Here is a 20,957-nt window from a genome sequence, read left to right as displayed (position 1 = left end):
TCAAGCTTAGTGATGATCCCCGTCAAGGTCGTCCAAAAACTGCAGTCACCCAAGAAAACGTTGATGCTGTGCGTAAGCTGATTGAGGAAGATCGACATGTGACATACCGCGAAATTCAGGCAACTTTAGACATTGGCATGAGTCAAATACAAATAATCTTGCATGAACAATTAGGTGTAAAAAAGTTGTTTTCCCGATGATGGATACCGCATTCGCTCTGTGAAGAGCAAAAAGCGGCTCGCGTTACTTGGTGCGTCAGAACTCTCGAAAGATTCCACGCAGGATCCTCAAATGCTGCATACAACATTGTATCAGGTGACGAATCCTGGATATACGCGTACGAACCCGAAACAAAAAACCAGTCACAAGTTTGGGTGTTCGAAAATGAGAAGCCAACAAAAATTGTTCGTTCATGGAGTGTTGCAAAAAAAATGGTGGCCACGTTTGTCTCCAAAACCGGCCATGTTACGACTATTTCTCTTGAGGGACAAAGAACGGTTAATGCAGAATGGTATGCTAGCATTTGTTTGCCACAGGTCGTTTCTGAACTCCGTAAAGAGAACTGCAACCGCCGCATCATCCTCCATCACGACAATGCGAGTTCTCACACCGCGCACAGAACAAAAGAGTTTTTAGAGCAAGAAAACATAGAATTATTATTAGACCATCCGCCGTACAGCCCCGACCTAAGCCCTAATGATTTCTATACTTTCCCTAAAATAAAGAATAAATTGCGTGGACAGAGATTTTCATCACCTGAAGAAGCTGTGGACGCCTACAAAACGGCCATTTTGGAGACCCCAACTTCCGAATGGACTGGTTGCTTCAATGATTGGTTCCATCGTATGGAAAAATGTGTCAAATTTCGCGGAGAATATTTCGAAAAGCAATAAATACATTTTTAAATAGTAATGTTGTGTCACTTCGTTAATTCCCGAAATTTTCAGTGCCGCCTATGTATACGCAAGTAGTAAAAAGAGGCTATTTCAATATTACAAACAGACACTCCAATTTTATTTATATGTATGGATTATTCAAAATCGTTAACGTTATTTTTACAAATGTCGATCATTCGTTCATATGATAAAATGATAGTCGTTCATGACCACTAAAATGTAAAGTATTCGAAACGTGAGAAATAATATAAAAAAAAAACAATTGTATACTTCTCGCAAAAACCGAAGAAAAAACTGAATTCATTTATTTAACACAAATAATTATTATGTTTAATTTATGTAATGGTATTATGTTTAATTTATGTAATGTTTTCACTGGTGGTAGGACCTCTTGGGAGTCCGCACGGGCAGGTACCACCACCCCGCCTATTTCCGCCGTGAAGCAGTAATGCGTTTCGGTTCGAAGGGTGGGGTAGCCGTTGTAACTATATTGAGACCTTAGAACTTATATCTCGAGGTGGATGGCGCATTTACGTTGTAGATGTCTATGGGCTCCAGTAACCACTTAACATCAGGTGGGCTGTGAGCTCGTCCATCCATCTAAGCAATAAAAAAAAATGTAAAATTCACTAAAATTACAAAGTATGTAGTTACTTTGATTAGCGCATGTAATAACCGCTCGTTCTTCGATTTATACACTGCAAATGGTTCAGCGAACAGTACTTTACACGTAATTGAAAAATAATAAATAATGAATCAGTTTGGCTGGGTGTATTTCAAACAACAGACAGTAGAGACAACGAAGCGTCAGAATTTCAATATCACATTATTGTATTATCACACAATGTGTTAAAATTCGTTGCAAAAAGATCAAGGAAGGTTACTATGACACACGATGGGTCTGTTGCACAATGTCAGTGGCAGTAAATAAGTGTGTGATGATAAAAGTGTACCTTTTAACGTTTTGCCTTTCGATTTTTATTATTTTATTAAATCAGTCCACAATGTTTTGCGGAACATGTTTTCAAGACTCAATGTTTTCAGTCTTGAATAAATTAAAGAACTCAAAACATGTTCATAATTACCGAATCACAGCATTTATATTTTGAATTTTTACACCGTTTGTTATAAAATTGAGATGTTAAAATATAAACGAAGTTCACGCGAGCACATTTCCGACCTATTCAATGCTGGTAGAGCTAATAAAAAGCCCAAGTAATATGAATGAATTTTCTAGACATAATGGAAATCGATTTTTACCACATCGAAATGGGACCCAAAACAACATTAGCTACTTGTAAATGTGCTAGTTTTATAGTAGCGTTTCGTCTGTTATTTGTGGAGAGGGTGTAAAACATAGATGTATCACCAGTTTTTTTCATACTTAATCGCCGGTAGCCACGGGGGACTATTCCGGCTACTCCGGACTGGGATGGCTAGTTTCAATTACTGTAAATCTTCAATATAGTCCAGATTTCGTATATGTAAGAAGACCATCATAATGATACTTTTCTTTAATGTTTAGATGGGTGGATGAGTTCAGGGCACACCTAGTGTTAGTGCTAAATGGTTACCGGAGCCCATAGATTTCAACAACGTAATTACCGTCACCCACCCTAAGACATGAGTTGGTTTTATAGTACAGAGGCTGCCCCATCCTTTAAACCGAAACGCTTTACTGCTTCAGGGCAGAATTTTTTGGTGTTTCATTTTTACTATTACTTGATGGTATTCTTTCATCATGGAACACCGGCACAGTCGTATCGCTCCTTACGAATACACTGGGCGCTTATCTTAAGGCCAGGACTACTTCTGTTTAAATCTACCTGCCTGTTTGAAGAAAAGATATTGATGCTTGTCAGAGAAGATACCGTAATATGGACAGAACTATATTGTGTAAGTTATGAGTCTGGCGATGCTGACGTAGCCTATCGCCGATAACCATTTAATATGGCCGCATACTAGTCGCCTATTGAGGATGAAATTACCTTATCACGGAATAATGCATTGCCGAATGCATTGCGCTAAATAATCGCTAAACAAAACATATAAAAATACATATAAATTGGTACAAACGTATCGTGTGGCAGCAAATTCCGTGAGTCATACTCATATGAAACTCAGTGAAACTGACAACGCTTCAACTACGCGTTACTCGATTAAAGTGACCAATTAAAACCTAAATGTACTAAATATTTTTTTACAGTTCTGCTCGAATTCCAATTGAATAATTTCTGCCCTTTTTTCCTAGATTTAAATATAGACCAAGTTTGAAATAACCAGACTATTATCCAATTATCGATTCGGTAGCAACGAATTATTCTAGTCCTAGATTGGCGATATTTAGTTCGACCAACTTTTTAAAACTCCAAACTGGCCTGGGCCGTATTTGAATTAAGTGCAACATACATGGGATCGTGATCTAAATCAAGAGTCAAGTTATTCTGGGAATTTCAAATATCAATGTAATCAACGATTATTTTAGTATAAGCCGAGGGCCGTTTTCCAAATAGTTCTAAAAGCGGCCTACATCCAGTGTGTTCGTGTCCTGATTGTGATGTTGTGGCTTGTGTAAAGTCGTCTGTTCACCTTGTCACTTGCGGCCCACACTTTAATAACGAAATACAAAACTATTATAATAGCTAGCTAATCACCAGTGTCGATATTTGAGAAAAGACGAGTATGTGACTTTGGGCTAGTTGATTTTGTTGTTCTTTTAGGCACACGAGTATACGGTCCATTTGATTGTGAGTGATTACCGTGGCCTATGAATATTAGCAATGGCAGGGACACAACCAAGCCGCTGTCTAACGATTATAAAAAGTACCGCTATTTTCCTATATGTTCCACTACCGTACTATTTTCTTTTTAAAAGCTATGCGTGTTGACGCGGACGCGTCCCTGGATCCTAGTGGCAAAGATATTCACTGCTAATTAGTGGAGGCCTGATCTCCGTGCTCAAAGCGTGGGTAACGTCCAGTGTCATTCGAGCGCGGAAAGTCCAACCTCACAGGTCCGTATTTGAGGTGGTTGAGCGAACTATCGGCCAGCGCGCAAAATGTCGAGGTGATACGTAGTTGAAGAACCCCAGTGTGATGCTTGATAGCGACGGCTCGTAGCGGGCGATGTTAACTTCTACAAACGACTGTGGGAAGGCTTAAACGACAAAGGGAAGATCTTCCACCGAGCGGGTGATATTTGCTCGGTAGACCGACGATCCAAATGTTGTTGTTCGGAACTTGTATTTATGCAGGCTTGTCTTGATAATTTTGTAAGCGAGATTCAGACATCTGTCAAATATCTTGCATTGTATGATGGCTACCGCCACATCACTATCCTGGCGAAAGGAGCGGCGGGGCGTCCGAGAGAACGTTCTTCTCTCACCGCACCAACTAACTCGAACCGAAAGCCAGGATAGGGATTTTTAGCTACCGAATTTTAGCTACGTAATAATTCCGTTCGGCGTCACGCTAGATAGCAGAGAGATGCGCTCCGCAATTAACGTGTCATCTTGCCTTCTGCCCACTTCAGTTGAGTTCTGTTACATTCGAGGTTCAAAAGCGTATTGTTAAATGATACGTGGCTTTTTGTTTTATTTGCTGGTAGCCTAGGGGGCTATTACAGCTACGCCCGAACGGGTAAGTGAGCTCGTGGGCTCAACCTGAGAGAATTTGCTAACACTAGTCCTAGTAAGAGCAGTGCTTCGCAAAATCTACCACCGGATCGCGACCTACTAAGAAGATCCAGCGAAAAACTTGGTGGACGAGGCTTTGTGTGTTCAGCATTGAGAAGCTCCGTCTCCTAAAACGCAAGTGTAACTTTGCAATTTCAGTCGCAACCTGAATCTATAGTCGTCTGTCTGCCCATTACCAGAAAAAAAAACAATTGAAGATCAAATATACAGTAACAACATACACTAAGAACCGAAATAAATCTAGCATGTTAGGTAATAACATGTTTGCCTTATTCTTTACCCAAAGACGTGAAAATTTAAAACGAGAGCACAGATAAGGAGTCTTATTACTAGAACAATAACAAATGATTACTGTTACCAATGTACATTATAATTATCTTGTCACTTTTTTTCATTAGTGCAAACTTTACGTTGACAGTTAACGTGTGACCTACTTTGCGGTATTAACATAAGCAAGTTTAATGTTTATTATGTTAAAAAAATCTATTGTTACAATAAGTTTTCATGTCATACAAAAATCTCATTCGAATACTGAAGTTGTCTACTTTTAAGAAAAATAAATAAAAATAGTGTTTTAATCTACAAGTCTCAAGGGCTCTCCAACTTATCGACATTCAAATTTTTTAATGCTTTCGAAGCAGATGGGTGGACGAGTTCACAGCCCACCCTGGTGTTAAGTGGTTACTGGAACCAATAGAAATCTACGATGTAAATGCGCCACCCACCTTGAGATAGATATAAGTTCTAAGGTCTCAAGAATGGTTAAATAAAATTGTAAAAAAAATGTAAATTAAAATTTATGAAGTACGAATTGTCATTGTGTTTCGCACATTCATGGGACTTTTAAAATGTAGTATTTATATTAAAAATAGAAAATAATATATAATAGTGGAGGAGTAAACGTGAAATCTAAAATTCGCTGTGTGTGAAATGCATGTAATCTAATACAAGTTGCTTGAAAAAAAAATCATCTTTTTTAGTAGGTCCTGAAAACTTTAAGTATGTACTGAAAGATTTTCGCCTGTATAAGGTATCCTCATACTATTAAAACATGATTATGTTGGCCCCCGTAAATACCAATCAACCTTTTTTATTACGCTTACTTATATATCACTATCACTTCAATCGGTTTGAAAATGTAAAGCCACTTGTGGCGTCTTCAAAGTTGTTACATAGCTATAATAACATTTGATTTCGGAAACATTGGGTATAGATTTATAAAGATATATTCCTTCCCTCGATCTTACAATATTCTATTGAAACTATTCTAACAGAGCCCCCAAGTTATTCTGACAAACTTTGTTGTGTTCCTAGGATTTTTTATTGTTGAATTTTTGGCGGGAACAAAGTCGCTAGACGTAACTATTTGAGTTTTTCTAAAAAGTCCACTGAAAATCACTGGTTTTCTGAAACTTTATGTAATGTATTTATGTAATCTCATCTCGTTATATTTGATTTTATCCTGATTGATTAAAGTCTCAAATTAATCAATTTCATCTCATTTCTATTCGTATCATCATTTTTCATAAAACATAATATAAGAAAAAAATAAGACTTGTCTTAAAGGACTCGTTACCATGCCACAAAACTTTTAAAAAAAAAGAGTTTTTTCGACCGTTTCAAAGATCCCAAAAGGACGGGCCCTCGTTGCGAATAAATTATCGTTTTGTTTACCTTCAGTATTTACATTTTAGGTAGGAGACCTTTATTTTTCATTTACCAGATGGAAAACAAAATTCAAAGTGACCTTGCCAACTTGGACGGTACGACAGCGCACATCGCTAAACTTAGACCAGTGTGACGCACGCGTCGACAATTGAAAGGATTTTGTTTAGTCTGTTAAGGCAAGACAAAATGGATCTAATGAACTCCGGAAAGCCGATGGAAATACAAAAAGACGCCACATTGAAACGAGACAGCAGTTTTCTACAAACTAGGTTAATGAACTAAGAACGAAACACAGGCATACATACGCGGCCATTGTTTTAAATTATAAATACTATACTATCTATATTTATATCTTAGATAATATATTGTATATTCCCGACGTCTGTATCTTATTGGCAAGTAGGATCACAATGTACAATCAAGTAAATATCTAAAATAAACCAAACCATGAGATCAATTCTATAAACAATTTCCACAATCTACAAAAGAAGACCATCCCCAAAATTTAAAATCAAGTCAAACAACGCCAACTTTCACTAGAAAGCTGAAAAAGAATTTCTAGATTTTGAAAGACAGTGACCGTTGAGCGCACCGTGCTATCGTGGAGCGCATTGGATTCGTGACGTCGACTGTTATTTCAGCAGTTTCACTGTACACGCTTCGTTAGCTTCCACTACTAGACGTGCTACAATGATTTACCGCAAATTATTAATAACCGGTAACCGATGTAGCGCTCTGGCTAGTTACGACTTTATTCAATCTACTTAATATAATATGTAGGTTCTTGCAACATTAGCTTCTTGTTTATTAGCTTTATCATGTCTCCTCTATTTACATCATTTGTTCGGGAAGTTAAGGAGAATTAAGGTGAATGGTCGGGTCATCATGGCCCTACGTTTTATAGCTCTGAATAGCTTTAAGAGCATTGCATTCACGTCATTTCGGATCCTCCCAATCCACTAACGGTGCTTTTAGGTACCTCAAGCACTGTCATTGTTCTCGTCGAACCTGTCGCTTGCGTGTGTTAATTTACTGCTATAAATAAATTAGCCCACAGACACAGCCCACTGAGTTTCTCGCCGGATCTTCTCAGTGGGTCGCGATTCCGATCCGGTGATAGATTCTGCGAAGCACGGCTCTTGCTAGGGTTCGTGTTAGCAACGTCGTCAGGTTTGAGTCCCGTGAGCTCATCTACAAGCTCGGCGAATCTAGAATAACCCCTCGAGGTTACTAGAATAGGTAAGAAAAAAAAGAGTATTGCATCCTAATTATCCGACGCTTTAAGCTTTAAGAAGCTTTATTACTTTATTTATACTTGTTGTTCAGGGTAGAGTCAATGGTAAAAGATCTCGACGGAGTCGCATGCGCTGGACTGATCCGGTCAAAGACCTTACCAAAACCCCGCTTAACGAGTGCGTGCGCCAAGCCTCAGTTCGCAAACTATGGAGAATATCTATCAAGGCTTTAATAAACAAGAAATCTACATGACTACGACTGCTCTACCAAGAGTAACCGACTATGATGATGATGATTACTTTATTATTGAACTGACTCCAGCAACAAGTAATGCACAATGACGGTACCATATCAGAAACTTTCACGCAATTGCCAACAACTGTACAAATTTTCAACCGATTCGGATGCACGACGTGCAAACACATTCAAAAGTCGAACACATTAACATTAAACACAATACGTATGTAGACATAAACACACAAATTTTTATATATTTTTTCATAATCTACATATTAATACGTGAAGCAACGTGAAAAACTTTGTATCCCTTTTACGAAAAATGCGCGGACGGAGGAGTATGAAAATTTTCAGACTTATAGAGAATATAGAGAAGAAGTGCACAATGCTAATATTTTTTTTAAATAATGTATAAAAGATACATTGAATCAATAAAGAAAACATTACACACACTACATACCATGTATTTGACGCACACACTCATGCAACTATTTATTGTCAAACTTTTGTTCTTGACGTCTGTGGTCAAATTGAGAATAGATTAAAATTAAATATTGTTTGTCTTTATTAATATTTTTTATAGAGTAGCCTTGGTGAAGTTTGTGATTATAGAAGTATAAAATACAATCATAATAGTGTACAAACTTACAATTCCAATTATTATAGGCGAATTTCGACTACTGCGGGACCTCTAGTTGTCTTAAATATAACTAACAACGAATTATTGCTGTTTGAGTATACAATCTATAGTACTCAAACACGTGACTGAAATCGTTTGACTTATCTATGCAATTCGAAATTTTATGCTTTATTAGTTTAAGATTGCTCTATTCATACGTGAGAAGTGCTATAATTATTAAACCTTCCGCTTATTTCAAGTATGGAATCTTCCATTATTAGAATCAACAAAGCTTCTGCATGAAGTATCACTTTAAGAGGTCGACATCCTCAGTGAAGACAATGAGGAAATGACTAACATGACAACAGATCAACTTAATACACGAACGCCTCAAATTGTTTCATGCGCTGCAAATAATTTCACAATGGAATCTGTATGATTTTTGGCGCCCAGTGTATTATAATATATTGTATCAATGGTCAGTACTTCTTAGATTAATCTTAAATGCAATGTTTATGTCTAAAATTATCGATAGATTTGAAATTAGTTGTAAAATTTATATTGTACCTAGTTAACAATTTCAAGTCTTTGAATTGTTTTGTGTTTTATCAATCATATTATTTATTATTGCATTTGCGTGTATAAGAACAGATGTGTTGGTAAATTTTCAGCCTGACTCATGGATAAAATTGATTCACTTATATATTAAATTAATCTATTTATATAATTGTTTAATTTTTATGTACAATTAATGATTATCTCACGTATACTCACACATCAGAAGTAGAATAACGTCCTCGCACCATTTTCAATAAATTAGTTTATCTTCTAGAATTCACTAGATCGCTAAATAGCACCTCTCTTTCACTTCTAAAATAAATCCTTATATACACTTTAGCTACAGCGTTTATCACTATCATCAAGCTGCAAATCTCAGTGCAAACTTGGCAAAACCACCAACAAATTACGTCTCATTTCTCTCTCGACGGCGGAATTTTATAAATAGCCCGTATATCCGGCAAGCAGCCTCGATTGAGGATTCCCAGAGGGCAGATATAGCTTGTGATCAGGCGTCGGTCGGTGGTCAATGCTCTTGCCTAGAGATTAGCAGGCAGCGATGCGAGAGGTAGTTTTGAGGTTCGTTCGAAGGCGTTCGATTGTTTGTTCGTGTTGGTTTGGTCGCGGTCGCGAGAACTCCGCGCGTCTCCCGGCGTGTGCGCGGACTGGCGTTCTGCGGCCCGCTTCGATTGCGCGGGCGTAATCGCGTCAGAGCCGCGCCACTCTCGACAACAAAGTGATAACAAAAACTATACAATTGATACTACGTTCGCGACGACGCGACGCACCCACCTACGCTCAACAGACATCACAGCTTCGCACATCGTCCATGCGATTTTTGTTATGCCTCAATTGGATCTCGGCCAACGGCAACCATCACAGCTCGTTACGTTGTTACTAAAGCAGATGAGAAACAACTATCCGTGCAAGGTCAGAAACATGAAAAACATCAAAAATTACTCATTCATTTAAGACGTTCAATCTTGATTAATCTCATCAGACGAATAGAAACAAAACTATGTAATTACGTCGAATGTGTTTGCACGATGTTTTCAATTTGCCTAAATAATAGCTAGACGAGTTCATTCTTCAAGTACTCAAAGTCAAGGTTTCACAGTGTCCCGTCCGCTAAAAGGGAAATAAGCCAATGGATGACGAAGCACGAACTGACCGCCGAGAGCATTACATCACAAATGGAGTGGGCGCTATAAACGTTGCACACCGACCAAACGACCGCACTCCAACCCATGCCATATACATACATGGTATACCCATTAATTCTTATTAGGCTGGGCTTAATAGCTAAGTATACAGTTTAAATGTCTTCTATGAGTCAAATGACCCGCAGTAGTAAAGTTTAATTTATATATATTTTTATTGCATAGATCGGACGAGCTCACAGCTCACCTGGTGTTAAGTGGTTACCGGAGCCCATAGACATCTACAACGTAAATGCCATCACCCACCTTGAGATATGAGTTTTAAGGTCTCAGTATAGTTACAACGGCTGCCCCACCCTTCAAATTCATTGGAAAAATTGGTACCTGCCGATGGGTTTCGAACACCGGTGCATCGCTACATACGAATTCAGCGGACGTCTTATCCTTTAGGCCACGACAACGACACAAACTACAAAACTGTCAAATTCAAAACTACGACACAAATACTTTTTAATACGCTTTCTGAATTAGCTTCAGACGTTCGTATGTTAGTATGTAACGGAATCTTTGAACATGATTTTGACCCCCTTCAAAACGTCGGATTAACTCTAAATTTGGTATACTTATTAAGGATCGATGACAATACAATAATAAAAAAAAATTAAAAAATTTGAAATTCAGCTAAAAATGAAAAATAAATAATAGTTTAAAAAAACTAACAAAATACACTTTTATAGAAAATCCAACTAAGAAATAGAAAATAAATTTGAATTAAAAATAGTGTAAGAAAAAACTACTTTATTGTAAAAAAGCGTGGGGTGCATGGTATCAGTAGTTATAAATATTTTATGAACAGATATAAGTAGAAGAGTTATTTTGATAATATCCTGAAAAGCAGACCACGCTTTTTTACAATAAAATCATTTTTTCTTACATTATTTTTATTATAATTCAAATTTATTTTCTATTTTGTAGTTGATTTTCTATAAAAGCGTATTTTGTTAGTTTTTTTAAACTACTATTTATTAAATCACAAGTGTAACGCCAGCTATGGTAATAATCTAACTTACCTGTTGTGTAGGTCAATCGGTTTCGCCATTGTGAACTCCTTTGCGTGCACATTCAGCTTGTTGGTGGCCGCAGCACCACTGCCGGCCGCCGTGGTGGTCGTACAGGCGGCACCAGCGTTCGTTGACACCACGCCGTCTGTGCGGACACCTGGCGGTCAACGCGGCTCGTCAAGAGAAGAGGGTGATAGGAAAGATCGATAGAATGATACTACTAGTGATGTGCGTCTGCTAAAGTGTTCATGATTCAAATAAATATAATGATGAAGTTGGAATATGGGTATGGTTGTAATGAATAAGAGGATATATTAGGAAATAGGTATTTGAAAGGCAAAAGCAAGAATGACAATGTCTGGATTTTTTTATTTATTGCATAGATGGGTGGACGAGCTCACAGCCCACCTGGTGTTAAGTGGTTACTGGAGCCCATATACATCTACAACGTAAATAATGATTCATCCTTGATAAATTTCAATAATTTCTAAATTCATCTATCGCAAACGTCGTCATAAAAAGGCTTTCGGTACACGATGGCGCGTCATCATCGCCGGAAGTGACAGCTACGAGCACGAGGTTCAAATGAATGAATAATGATGGAACATTGCCAGATACGATCACGACATATCTCAAAATACAGATTTATTCAGCTGGAAATCGTGTTGCACACAACAACGCTGGAGTTTCAAACGTGTTTTATTTTCAGAAGTTTGACAATAAGCACGTAGCAACACCAACCAAAAATGCCTCTGAGGCTGACTACATTTTACTCATTAAGAACTAGCCTCTTCATTAGACTTCCGGCTATGGAATAAACTCACCTCCACGGTGTTTCCCGAGCGCTATGACATGTCCTTCTTCAAACGATGCTTGTGGAGAGTATTAAGCGGTAGGCAGCGACTTGGTTCTGCCCCTGCCATTAATAACGTCTATGAGTGACGGTGATCACTCACCATCAGGTGGACCTTATGCTCGTCTGCCTACAAAGCCAATAAAAAAAATACTACGTGGTTGAAAGGGATTCCGATAAAATTCAAAGTGAATTAGAAAAATGACCAATAAAAATTACTATAACCATCAGTTGCGTCAGTTGTAAATTAATCACAATCATTTTTGCAATATTGTAAGGAAATAGCTAATCGACTTGTATACATAGTTTTGCGTAATAATAAACACATTTTCATTACGTGATTAAAAACGCATTTCCTTCTTAAACGAACAATATGCTAGTTTAAAAACTAGTAATTTCGATTACATGATGCAAACAAAATATATAATTCGCAAAATAGTGTACATTTTTATTTATGACTGACCGTTTCAGTGATAATTTTTTTAATATGAAGTATGTTTTATTAATAATAAATATGTAGTTTGACAAATGAAACATCATATTTTCTCGGAAATAACCCGTACGTGCTTTTACCGCCTGTGCAATCGGAAGCACAGGAGATGTTCCAACGCCGAGGTGCGCACAATGATGCTTGAGATGATACTATTCTTTTTTAACGTCCGTCTGGTGTAGTGGGAAGTGACATGGTCACTACACAAGGGGGTCGCGGGTTCGTATCCCGCCAAAGGAAGATATTTGTATGATAAATATAAAATGTCTTTTCCAGGGCTATGGATGTATATTAAATATAATAATATGTATGTGTATAATAAAAATCTTACATTTATTTCCGTTGCCTGTTACCTATAATACAAGTTCTTTACGAGCCTAATACGGGACCAGTTAACGTGGCGTGATTGTTAGTAAATATTTATTATTTATTTATTTATTCAATCCCCAATCCTAATCACTACTATTTCAAAGCCTAATGGCCCACTTGATTTTAATATTTTAAAAATTTTGTCAAGGTTTACCTTTGAGTAGACGTAATCGGGAGACTTTGTGACGACCCGTGCGTATCAGACTATCGAGCCGGGTACAGCTAAACTGTTCCTCCAAAGACCCATTCTAATATCTCACTTCAACCTAACTAGTTTTTATGTTACCCGTTATAATCGATAGCAATACTAACTGGGGTTTTCTAAAGACTTGGACTGACTGTGCTAAAGAGCATATGCGGGTGAAGGGAGTGAGTGCAGAGATGACGTATGGTAGGCCTTGAATGGAAAATGGGGCATGTTTTTTTTTCTACCTTAGCTGATTGTCTTAAGAGACCATATCAGCGTCATCGGGCGAGGTATACATACTGCGTCGACCTCACACAGTACAATAAGGCCATGAAGAAGCAATACAAATGGCGTTATTTATATTAAAACGCTTGGGCTTGTATAACAAGGGTCTCGCTGTGTTGAGTAAGAAGAAAAACTTTCATGAATTACTTATTGTATTTCTGTAATTTATTGTAAGCGCTCCGTTACATCCCTTTTAAATGTTAGAAAGGAAAAGGCGGAACTCTTAAAAAAATGATTTATTTAATCCAAAAAAATAATTATAATATATGAATTGGAATTAGTGAGGAAAATCGATAAAATGCCCACTTCGATGAATATCTGACCCAAACTGATCAATACGTTCCTATGAAATTGTTTGTTATTGTTGAATGTCCTGTTTTTCGCAATAAAACTTACACGTTAAGTGAAGTGTTTTATAATGCTCACATTTAAAAGACGGACGATTATTATTACGGGATGGGAGGAGCACTTTGCCGAGCTGATGCAGCTAAAAGCTACCTTTACGAAGGATTGTGATTTCACGGAATGTGAACGCAGTAATACACTAATTATTTCAGTAAAATGTAATACGTACACTTTACAGAGATCTTAGTTATATTAGAGGCAGCCTATATAATATTATGCCATCTGTTTATATAGTAATCTACTTGAAATCTATGCTTGTTATTCTAATGATACTTTAAATTTAGAGTATTCGTTTTAATAAGAGCAAATGTCTCAAACCTGAAGCATCGCAAACTGGTGGAACCGAAGGTAACGTCACAGACACCGAACTCACGGACACTTGTGTAACCGACACCGGCGTAACCTGACCCCCGGGCGCGACCACGGGCTGAGCTAACGACTGCTTCACAATACAACGAGACATTACGACAATAAAATAATTTTCTATTATCCACAGAAAATTCAGAAAATCTGACTTTCAACAAACGTCGCAAACATCAGACTGTCGTGCGTGCCGTTCCAAATACGAGATTTTGTTTATTTTTAATTTTGGCGCCAAATTTACGTTATGACGTTTGCCGGCCAATTCGTAAAAAGAGATCGCAATTTATACAAAAAGATCCTATATCTATTTAAAAGATTACATATTTATGTACTGCCTTTTTATTTCATTATTTTACATAATAACATAATATAGTTCTGCTTGTAAAATTAAATGTAATGAACCTTATAATTGGGTACTTAGTGTATTTATTTACGTATTTTATGAACGAGCGACCGTGGACGTCGTGTTCAGACATTCTGTTGGAGTCTTAATTGATGACTGCCTCACCCTTCACACCGGAACACATGACTGCTTCGCGACAGAAAATATAACGTGGTACTTAAATTAACTAGTATATAATGGATTAATGTGCAAGATATAATGAAAATGAAAAAAGGATCATGTTTTAAGCAAATAGAATGCGTGTTTCAGAAAATACACAAAAAATAGTTTAAAAAAAATTAGGTATTTAAATTCAAATTGACACGATTAAAACTCTACGTATTTTACCTTGAAAAGTAGGTAAATTTTTGGGAAATATAATTGTTATCGTAATATTACTTGTTGGGAAACAAAACAATGAGATTTATGAGAACAATTTACTTGTTTATAGTTTTATAATTATCAATAGGTATCATTACTTTGTAGTTTTTGATTTTAAAATTAATTCAGTCTTTTTGGTCAATTACCTGGTGGTCTGTAGATTTCTAGAGTCGGTTTTCCCTTTGCGTTGGTGAGGATCATACTCCGTCGTTTCCCATTATTTGAAAACTGTCAAAAGAAACGGACTTATTTAATCTATAAATATAGACAATATGTAAGATGAACTGCCTTTTATCTGGTGCTCTTATTATAATTTATGCTCTTTTAATCTGGCCTGATGAAAAGTAAATCCATGCGACTTGATTGGGTTGTTACTGGATCCTAAATAATGCACAAAGTAAATATCAGCAGTCTTTAGGATGAGGTCTGAGTTACAGATATTATGATGACGGCTATTCAATCACTAAGTAGGAAGCAATAAGTACTAAGAAAGAAGGCTGGAGAACTTCGTGGCAGAACATCATCAGGCTGGTGGAACCAGTGCAGTCTAGTAATGATGTACTATAGTGTATAAAAGTCAAAATTTCTAAATGGATTTTGTTGGACGGTGAGTACATTTACAAAACTAAACTTCCGAATAATTAGTAAAATTATCTACAAGTATACTATATAGTCTATAAAATAAGTATGTAGGGCTATATAGGCTATGGACTATAGGTTTTAGAAACGGCAACATTAGATATAAAAATTTTGATCTACTGTCTGACAACAATTGAAATGTCAGCTGTCACAAGCGCACATATTTACTTATACATTCCATATTACTACAGCGATTCATTAAGTTGGTATTTCGAATTACTTTGTAAAAAGATGTACATACACAAAGAAAAACGCATATATTTTACTAGAAATGCTTCCAACAAATAAGGTGACTTAATGAGCTGTCATCGTTTATTTTAAGCTCAGTAGCGCAATCAAATATTTCATCGACAAAAAGTGAGTAATATGTATCGTGTGAATCTGTGAGGAATCTTCTTGACTTTGTAGCATAAAATTTGTATGACCCATCTCATGACTCACCGGTATCTGCTCAAATACATACTTTAAAAACTTTCAACATTCACCTAAAATGTATTTGAAACTTTATTCTGAATTACACAGCGATCTGTTTTGATCTGTGTGCTTAGTGCGAGTTTTTTAACGTTCTCGATAGCGTAAAAGTTAGCTCATATTTGTATGGAATGGGATCGTTTGCGTACGTTTGCCGCTAGGGGCGCTATTCCAATTGCATACAAAATTGGCTTAACTTTTACGCTATCGAGTTAAGAAACGTGCACCACAGCTTGCACTAAGCACACTGACTACGAGGGTAGTAACATCTTTCGATTCGTAAGTACCACATCTTCACTGCTGGACATACACACATCGGCCCGCCGCGATACTTTCAGCTGGTGGGGATAAAAAAAAAACCACGTCCCTGTCACTAGTGCGGACCGATTATTTCAGGTGTTTGTTCAGAGTTCGACACCGACAACTAAATACTATAAATCCGTACAAAGTATGTTTTCGGAAAACTTCTAGCATTTTAATATACCCTAGTGCTGGTGGTTCGAGAAAGACCTGCTACGCACTGATAGAAATATCGTCGGGGGCGCATTTCGACGCTCCGCCGCACGAGATGAAGGTTTATGATTTTATTTGTCACAGCCAAGGTGTCAATAGTCTATATACCAGACATCCTTAGATTAGGAAACGTCACTAATAAATCCAGTTAAAATCCGATTGCCATACACAAAAACTAAAAGTTATATCCAACGCACAACGGGACATAACTCTTTTGGACGAACTCACAACCATGTCAGCGCCTTCAATGCCGATGCGCAGTTCCCTGATGATACTATATGATTAATCTACGCGACCTGTATCGTATGTTCTTCAGTCTTCGCATTATCATCATCATCTCAGCCTGTCCATTGTCCACTGTTGAATATAGGCCTTTCCAATTGATGTCCAGTGTGGCTGGTTCGTTGCCACCCGCATCCGGCGTGACCCAGCGATTCTCACTAAGACTTTGATGACATGACAAAATGTACTTCCAATAGTATGTGACCAAGAAAATTCTAAAGTATACCCAACGTTGGAAATAATAAAATTAAAAATGATAAACGAGCGAGATTAAACCATAAAACATTTTGATACAGTCGATGTTGATTCGAACGTGTACGTTTAATTTTGTAAAATTAAATATTAAAATAACAAAAACTTTCAATGATTAAATTACAAAATTGAGCCACACCTGAAAATTTACTGTTTCGCAAATCATTCAAAAGGTCTTAGATTACGTGTTTCGGTTGTGGGTGCGGTAGTCGCCCACATATCCAACGCAAATATATATTTGATATTTGTCAACAAAGAGTATGTTGTAAAGTCAATATAGGTTTTGAGTATTCATATTTTGCATCGCTTGGATTTGCAGCAAAAACATTTTCGAACGAATTAATTACTCAACTTCAGCTACAGCCTAACTGTTGCGAAAGAATCGTCCATGAAAATGAAAACTTCAGAGAACAAGAGCGCGCAATGTAAAACATACATGTTTTTATCAATACATATAGAAAACCAGTAACAACGGGTGTGTTTGTACAACTTCGATCAGCAATAGCACTTTTGCTGATCTAAGTTGAAAATGAGGATCACAATGAAAGCTTTATGTTATCTGTACTTTTTTTTACCTATCTATGCTGATAGCCTTGAGAGGCTATTTCAGCTTCTCCTTGGCGTGTAGATGAGCGCACGGGGCTCAAACCGGGAGTGTTGCTAACACTGGCCCTAGCAAGAGCAGTGCTTCGCAGAATCTACCACCGGATCGGAAACGCGACCCACTGAGAAGATCCGGCAAAAAACTCAGTGGGCTGTGTCTATGGGTTAATTCATTCGTCGAGCCCTTCGTCGCAAGCGACGGGTTCGCTGGCACCGTTAATGGATCGGGAGGATCTGTAATGACGTATTTAGGGCGACGTCGACTGTTTACCATACTGGTGGCAGGACCTCTTGTGAGTCCGCGCGGGTAGGTACCACCGCCCTGCTTATTTCTGCCGTGAAGCAGTAATGCGTTTCGGTTTGAAGGGTGGGGCAGCCGACGCAGCCGTTGTAACTATACTGATATCTTAGAACTTATATCTCAAGGTGGGTGGCGCATTTACGTTGTAGATGGCTATGGGCTCCAGTAACCACTTAACACTAGGCTATGAGTTCGTCCACCCATCTAAGCAATAAAAAAAAATACCATTCGGTCTACAGGATCGGGTATGACAGACAGTACTTACACTATAAGCAGGTTTCGTGGAGTAAAGACTACGCTAGATACAATGCTAGGCTAAATACAATGAAGAATGGTAAATAATACAAAGGGGCTAATTAAAGAACAGCGATAGACCAAAAACTAATGACCGATTTTTGGATTATTTTCTGTCTCTTCTGTTTTGTTTGTTCGCGCACTATTGAACGAACGCATAAATCTAATTATATCTTATTAAAATTTAAAAGGTAATAGTTAAAAAATAATGACAATTTTTAAGGAACACATATTATTGGAGTAATGTTTAATGAAATTTAAATTGTTATACAATTCTTGACTTTGCCGTTGAAAATTATTCTGAACAGGGAGAGAAGAGTCTAAATTTGAAGAAAAACAGCTCGTCTAACTTATTAATCATAAAAATAATTGGTGCATTCAATTGCCGCTCACTTGTATTTTAAACATTGAATGTTGTAGCAGAATATTTGCCGATAATCAAATGCGCAAGGCGCGACTGAAACTGGTGAAATCCAGTTTGAACACAGAACAAAGTAAAAAAATTAATAACTCTATTCTATTATAAGCATTAGGCATTGCAATAGGTTTTCCTGGCAAAACATGCAGTTTTATTACAGTATATAATCGTATCAACATTAGTTGTAGTAATTAACGTGTAGAAGGTTTTGTTAGCTTTTCTCTCGAACCTAGTTGAGCCGTTGTAACTATACTCAGACCTTAGAACTTATATCTCAAGATGGATGGCGCATTTTTGTTGTAGATGTCTATGGGCTCCAGTAACTACTTAACACCAGGTGGGACGGAGCCCATAGCCATCTACGACGTAAATGCGCCACCCACCTTGAGATATAAGTTCTAAGGTCTCAAGTATAGTTACAACGGCTGCCCCACTCTTCAAACCGAAACGCATTACTGCTTCACGGCAGAAATAGGCAGGGTGGTGGTACCTCCCCGCGCAGACTCACAAGAGGTCCTACCACCACTAAAATTCAGAACAAAATAAAACAATTAAACTACACAATTATGCTTATTTTTACGATTTAATTTGGCGTTCCTTAACAGCTTTAATTATATCTACGATTGCTGAAAACCAAAGAAAATACTTATTAAGCTGAGTTCTATTAAGTCTGTTTACCTGGTGATGATGCATGTTGTGATGCGACTGAGGACGTACGAAGCTCCGCTCCCTCATGATGACGCCAGGCGTGGCGAAGTCCTGGATCCTGTAGCTCCTCTGCAGATCATTGCCTGATCCTAATTGAGTCTGCATCTTGACAGTTACGTAACTTGCTCTCAAACACGAATTCCCTTCTTGCCTTCAGTGCACTCGACCGAAGTTTTCGTTAATTATTTCTTTTAGTAACAATTAAATTATGATTTTACAATAAACACACACTAGATCGATGACTAGTATTATAGTATAACGCGATGTCACATGTAACATATAAATATTGTTGATATTTACAACGTAATAAAAGAATATTAACTACAATAAATACGGGCAATACGAAATGCGACACGGCTAACTAATTAACAAGATCACAATTCAATTAATATTGTGACGTCACTTTAGAGATCACTTTTCTCCGATTTATATATGCATATATAATAATAATAATAATAATAATAAAGTATAATAAATATCCCTCTTCGTGGCCACCGAGAGGGCGTTAGTTCGTATTATATTATTTTTTTCGTTTTTTTTTTTTAATCTTTTATTTCTAAGACGTTTATCATACAAGAGCAGTGCAGTGATGTGTCAATGCCTGGCAGTCACCGAGCGATTCTATACAATATTTCGAGGGGCTGAGAGTTTCTACAGCACGAAGCTCGAATCGTTTTCGTCGTTGGAGTTATATAAACCCTAATCTGGAACAAAGCAGAGAATACGTTAATTTATATTGTTTTCAAATTCAAAATCATTTATTTCAACTTAGATGTCAGTATAACACACTTGTTGAATGTCAAAATATAAATAACAATGGTAACTCTACCACCGGTTCCGAAAAAAAGCCACAGTCCTGAGAAGAACAGGCAAAACAAACTCAGCGGGCTTTTTTATTTTGTTTTATTTTCAAATTTTTTTTTTTTTAATTTTTAAAAATATTTACAAATAAACGAAAAAACAAGTAAAAAAATACAATAAAAAAAAAAAAAAAAAATAATGAAAAATAATGATGTTGAAATGGCATTGATGTCAGATACATCAATGTATGTATGTGAATAGGACTAAACGTCGCCATATACACGTCATTACGGATCCTCCCGATCCATTAACGGTGCAAAAGCACCGGTCACCGTCCTCGCCGAACCCGTCGCTAGTGACGAAGGGCTCGACGAGAAAATTAACCCATAGACACAATCCACTGAGTTTCTCGCCGAATCTTTTCAGTGGGTCGCGTTTCCGATCCAGTGGTAGATTCGGCGAAGCACTGCTCTTGCTGGGGTCAGTGTTAGCAACACTCCGGTTTGAGCCCCGTGAGCTCACCTACACGTCGAGGAGAAGCTGAAATAGCCTCTCAGGGCTATCAGAACAGGTAGGAAAAAAAATTAACGCCGGAAGGATCGCAAATAGTTTGACTGAATATAATGCTTCATATATTATATACTACTTTTACATGCCTTTTTTTAATGCTTATATGGGAAGACGAGCTTATGGCCTGTTGTTTGGTGGTTACAAGAGCCCATATGCATCACCAACACAAATGCCGTCACTCACCTTGCGACATGAGTTCTAAGTCTTAGTTTTATAGTACAACGGTTGTACCAACCTTCGAACCGAAACGCATTACTGTTT

General features: G+C 37.4%; 1 protein-coding gene across 4 annotated transcripts in view; it reads right to left on the bottom strand.

Annotated features, from left to right (window-relative positions):
• The window catches only part of LOC101736129 (CBP80/20-dependent translation initiation factor), a 51,581-nt gene that overhangs the window by 9,884 nt on the left and 20,740 nt on the right, over positions 1–20,957 (bottom strand). The window contains exons 3-5 of one of the 4 annotated variants that reach the window (XM_004923590.3): positions 19,296–20,029; positions 14,991–15,072; positions 11,139–11,286 (exon numbers count right to left, since the gene is read on the bottom strand). In XM_004923590.3, coding sequence (XP_004923647.1) covers positions 11,139–11,286; positions 14,991–15,072; positions 19,296–19,430 — 365 coding nt within the window. In that variant the 5' untranslated portion in view covers positions 19,431–20,029. Of the gene's footprint in view, positions 1–11,138; positions 11,287–14,036; positions 14,693–14,990; positions 15,073–19,295; positions 20,030–20,957 lie in introns of those variants that run through there. The other 3 variants (XM_012697958.2, XM_004923591.3, XM_021346272.3) reach the window with 3 other exon arrangements.

This window comes from Bombyx mori, chromosome 8, assembly GCF_030269925.1.
Source record: "Bombyx mori chromosome 8, ASM3026992v2".
Classification (NCBI taxonomy): Eukaryota; Metazoa; Arthropoda; class Insecta; order Lepidoptera; family Bombycidae; genus Bombyx; species Bombyx mori.
Note: the sequence above shows the minus strand (reverse complement) of the source record. Positions and strands in the feature narration are given on the sequence as shown.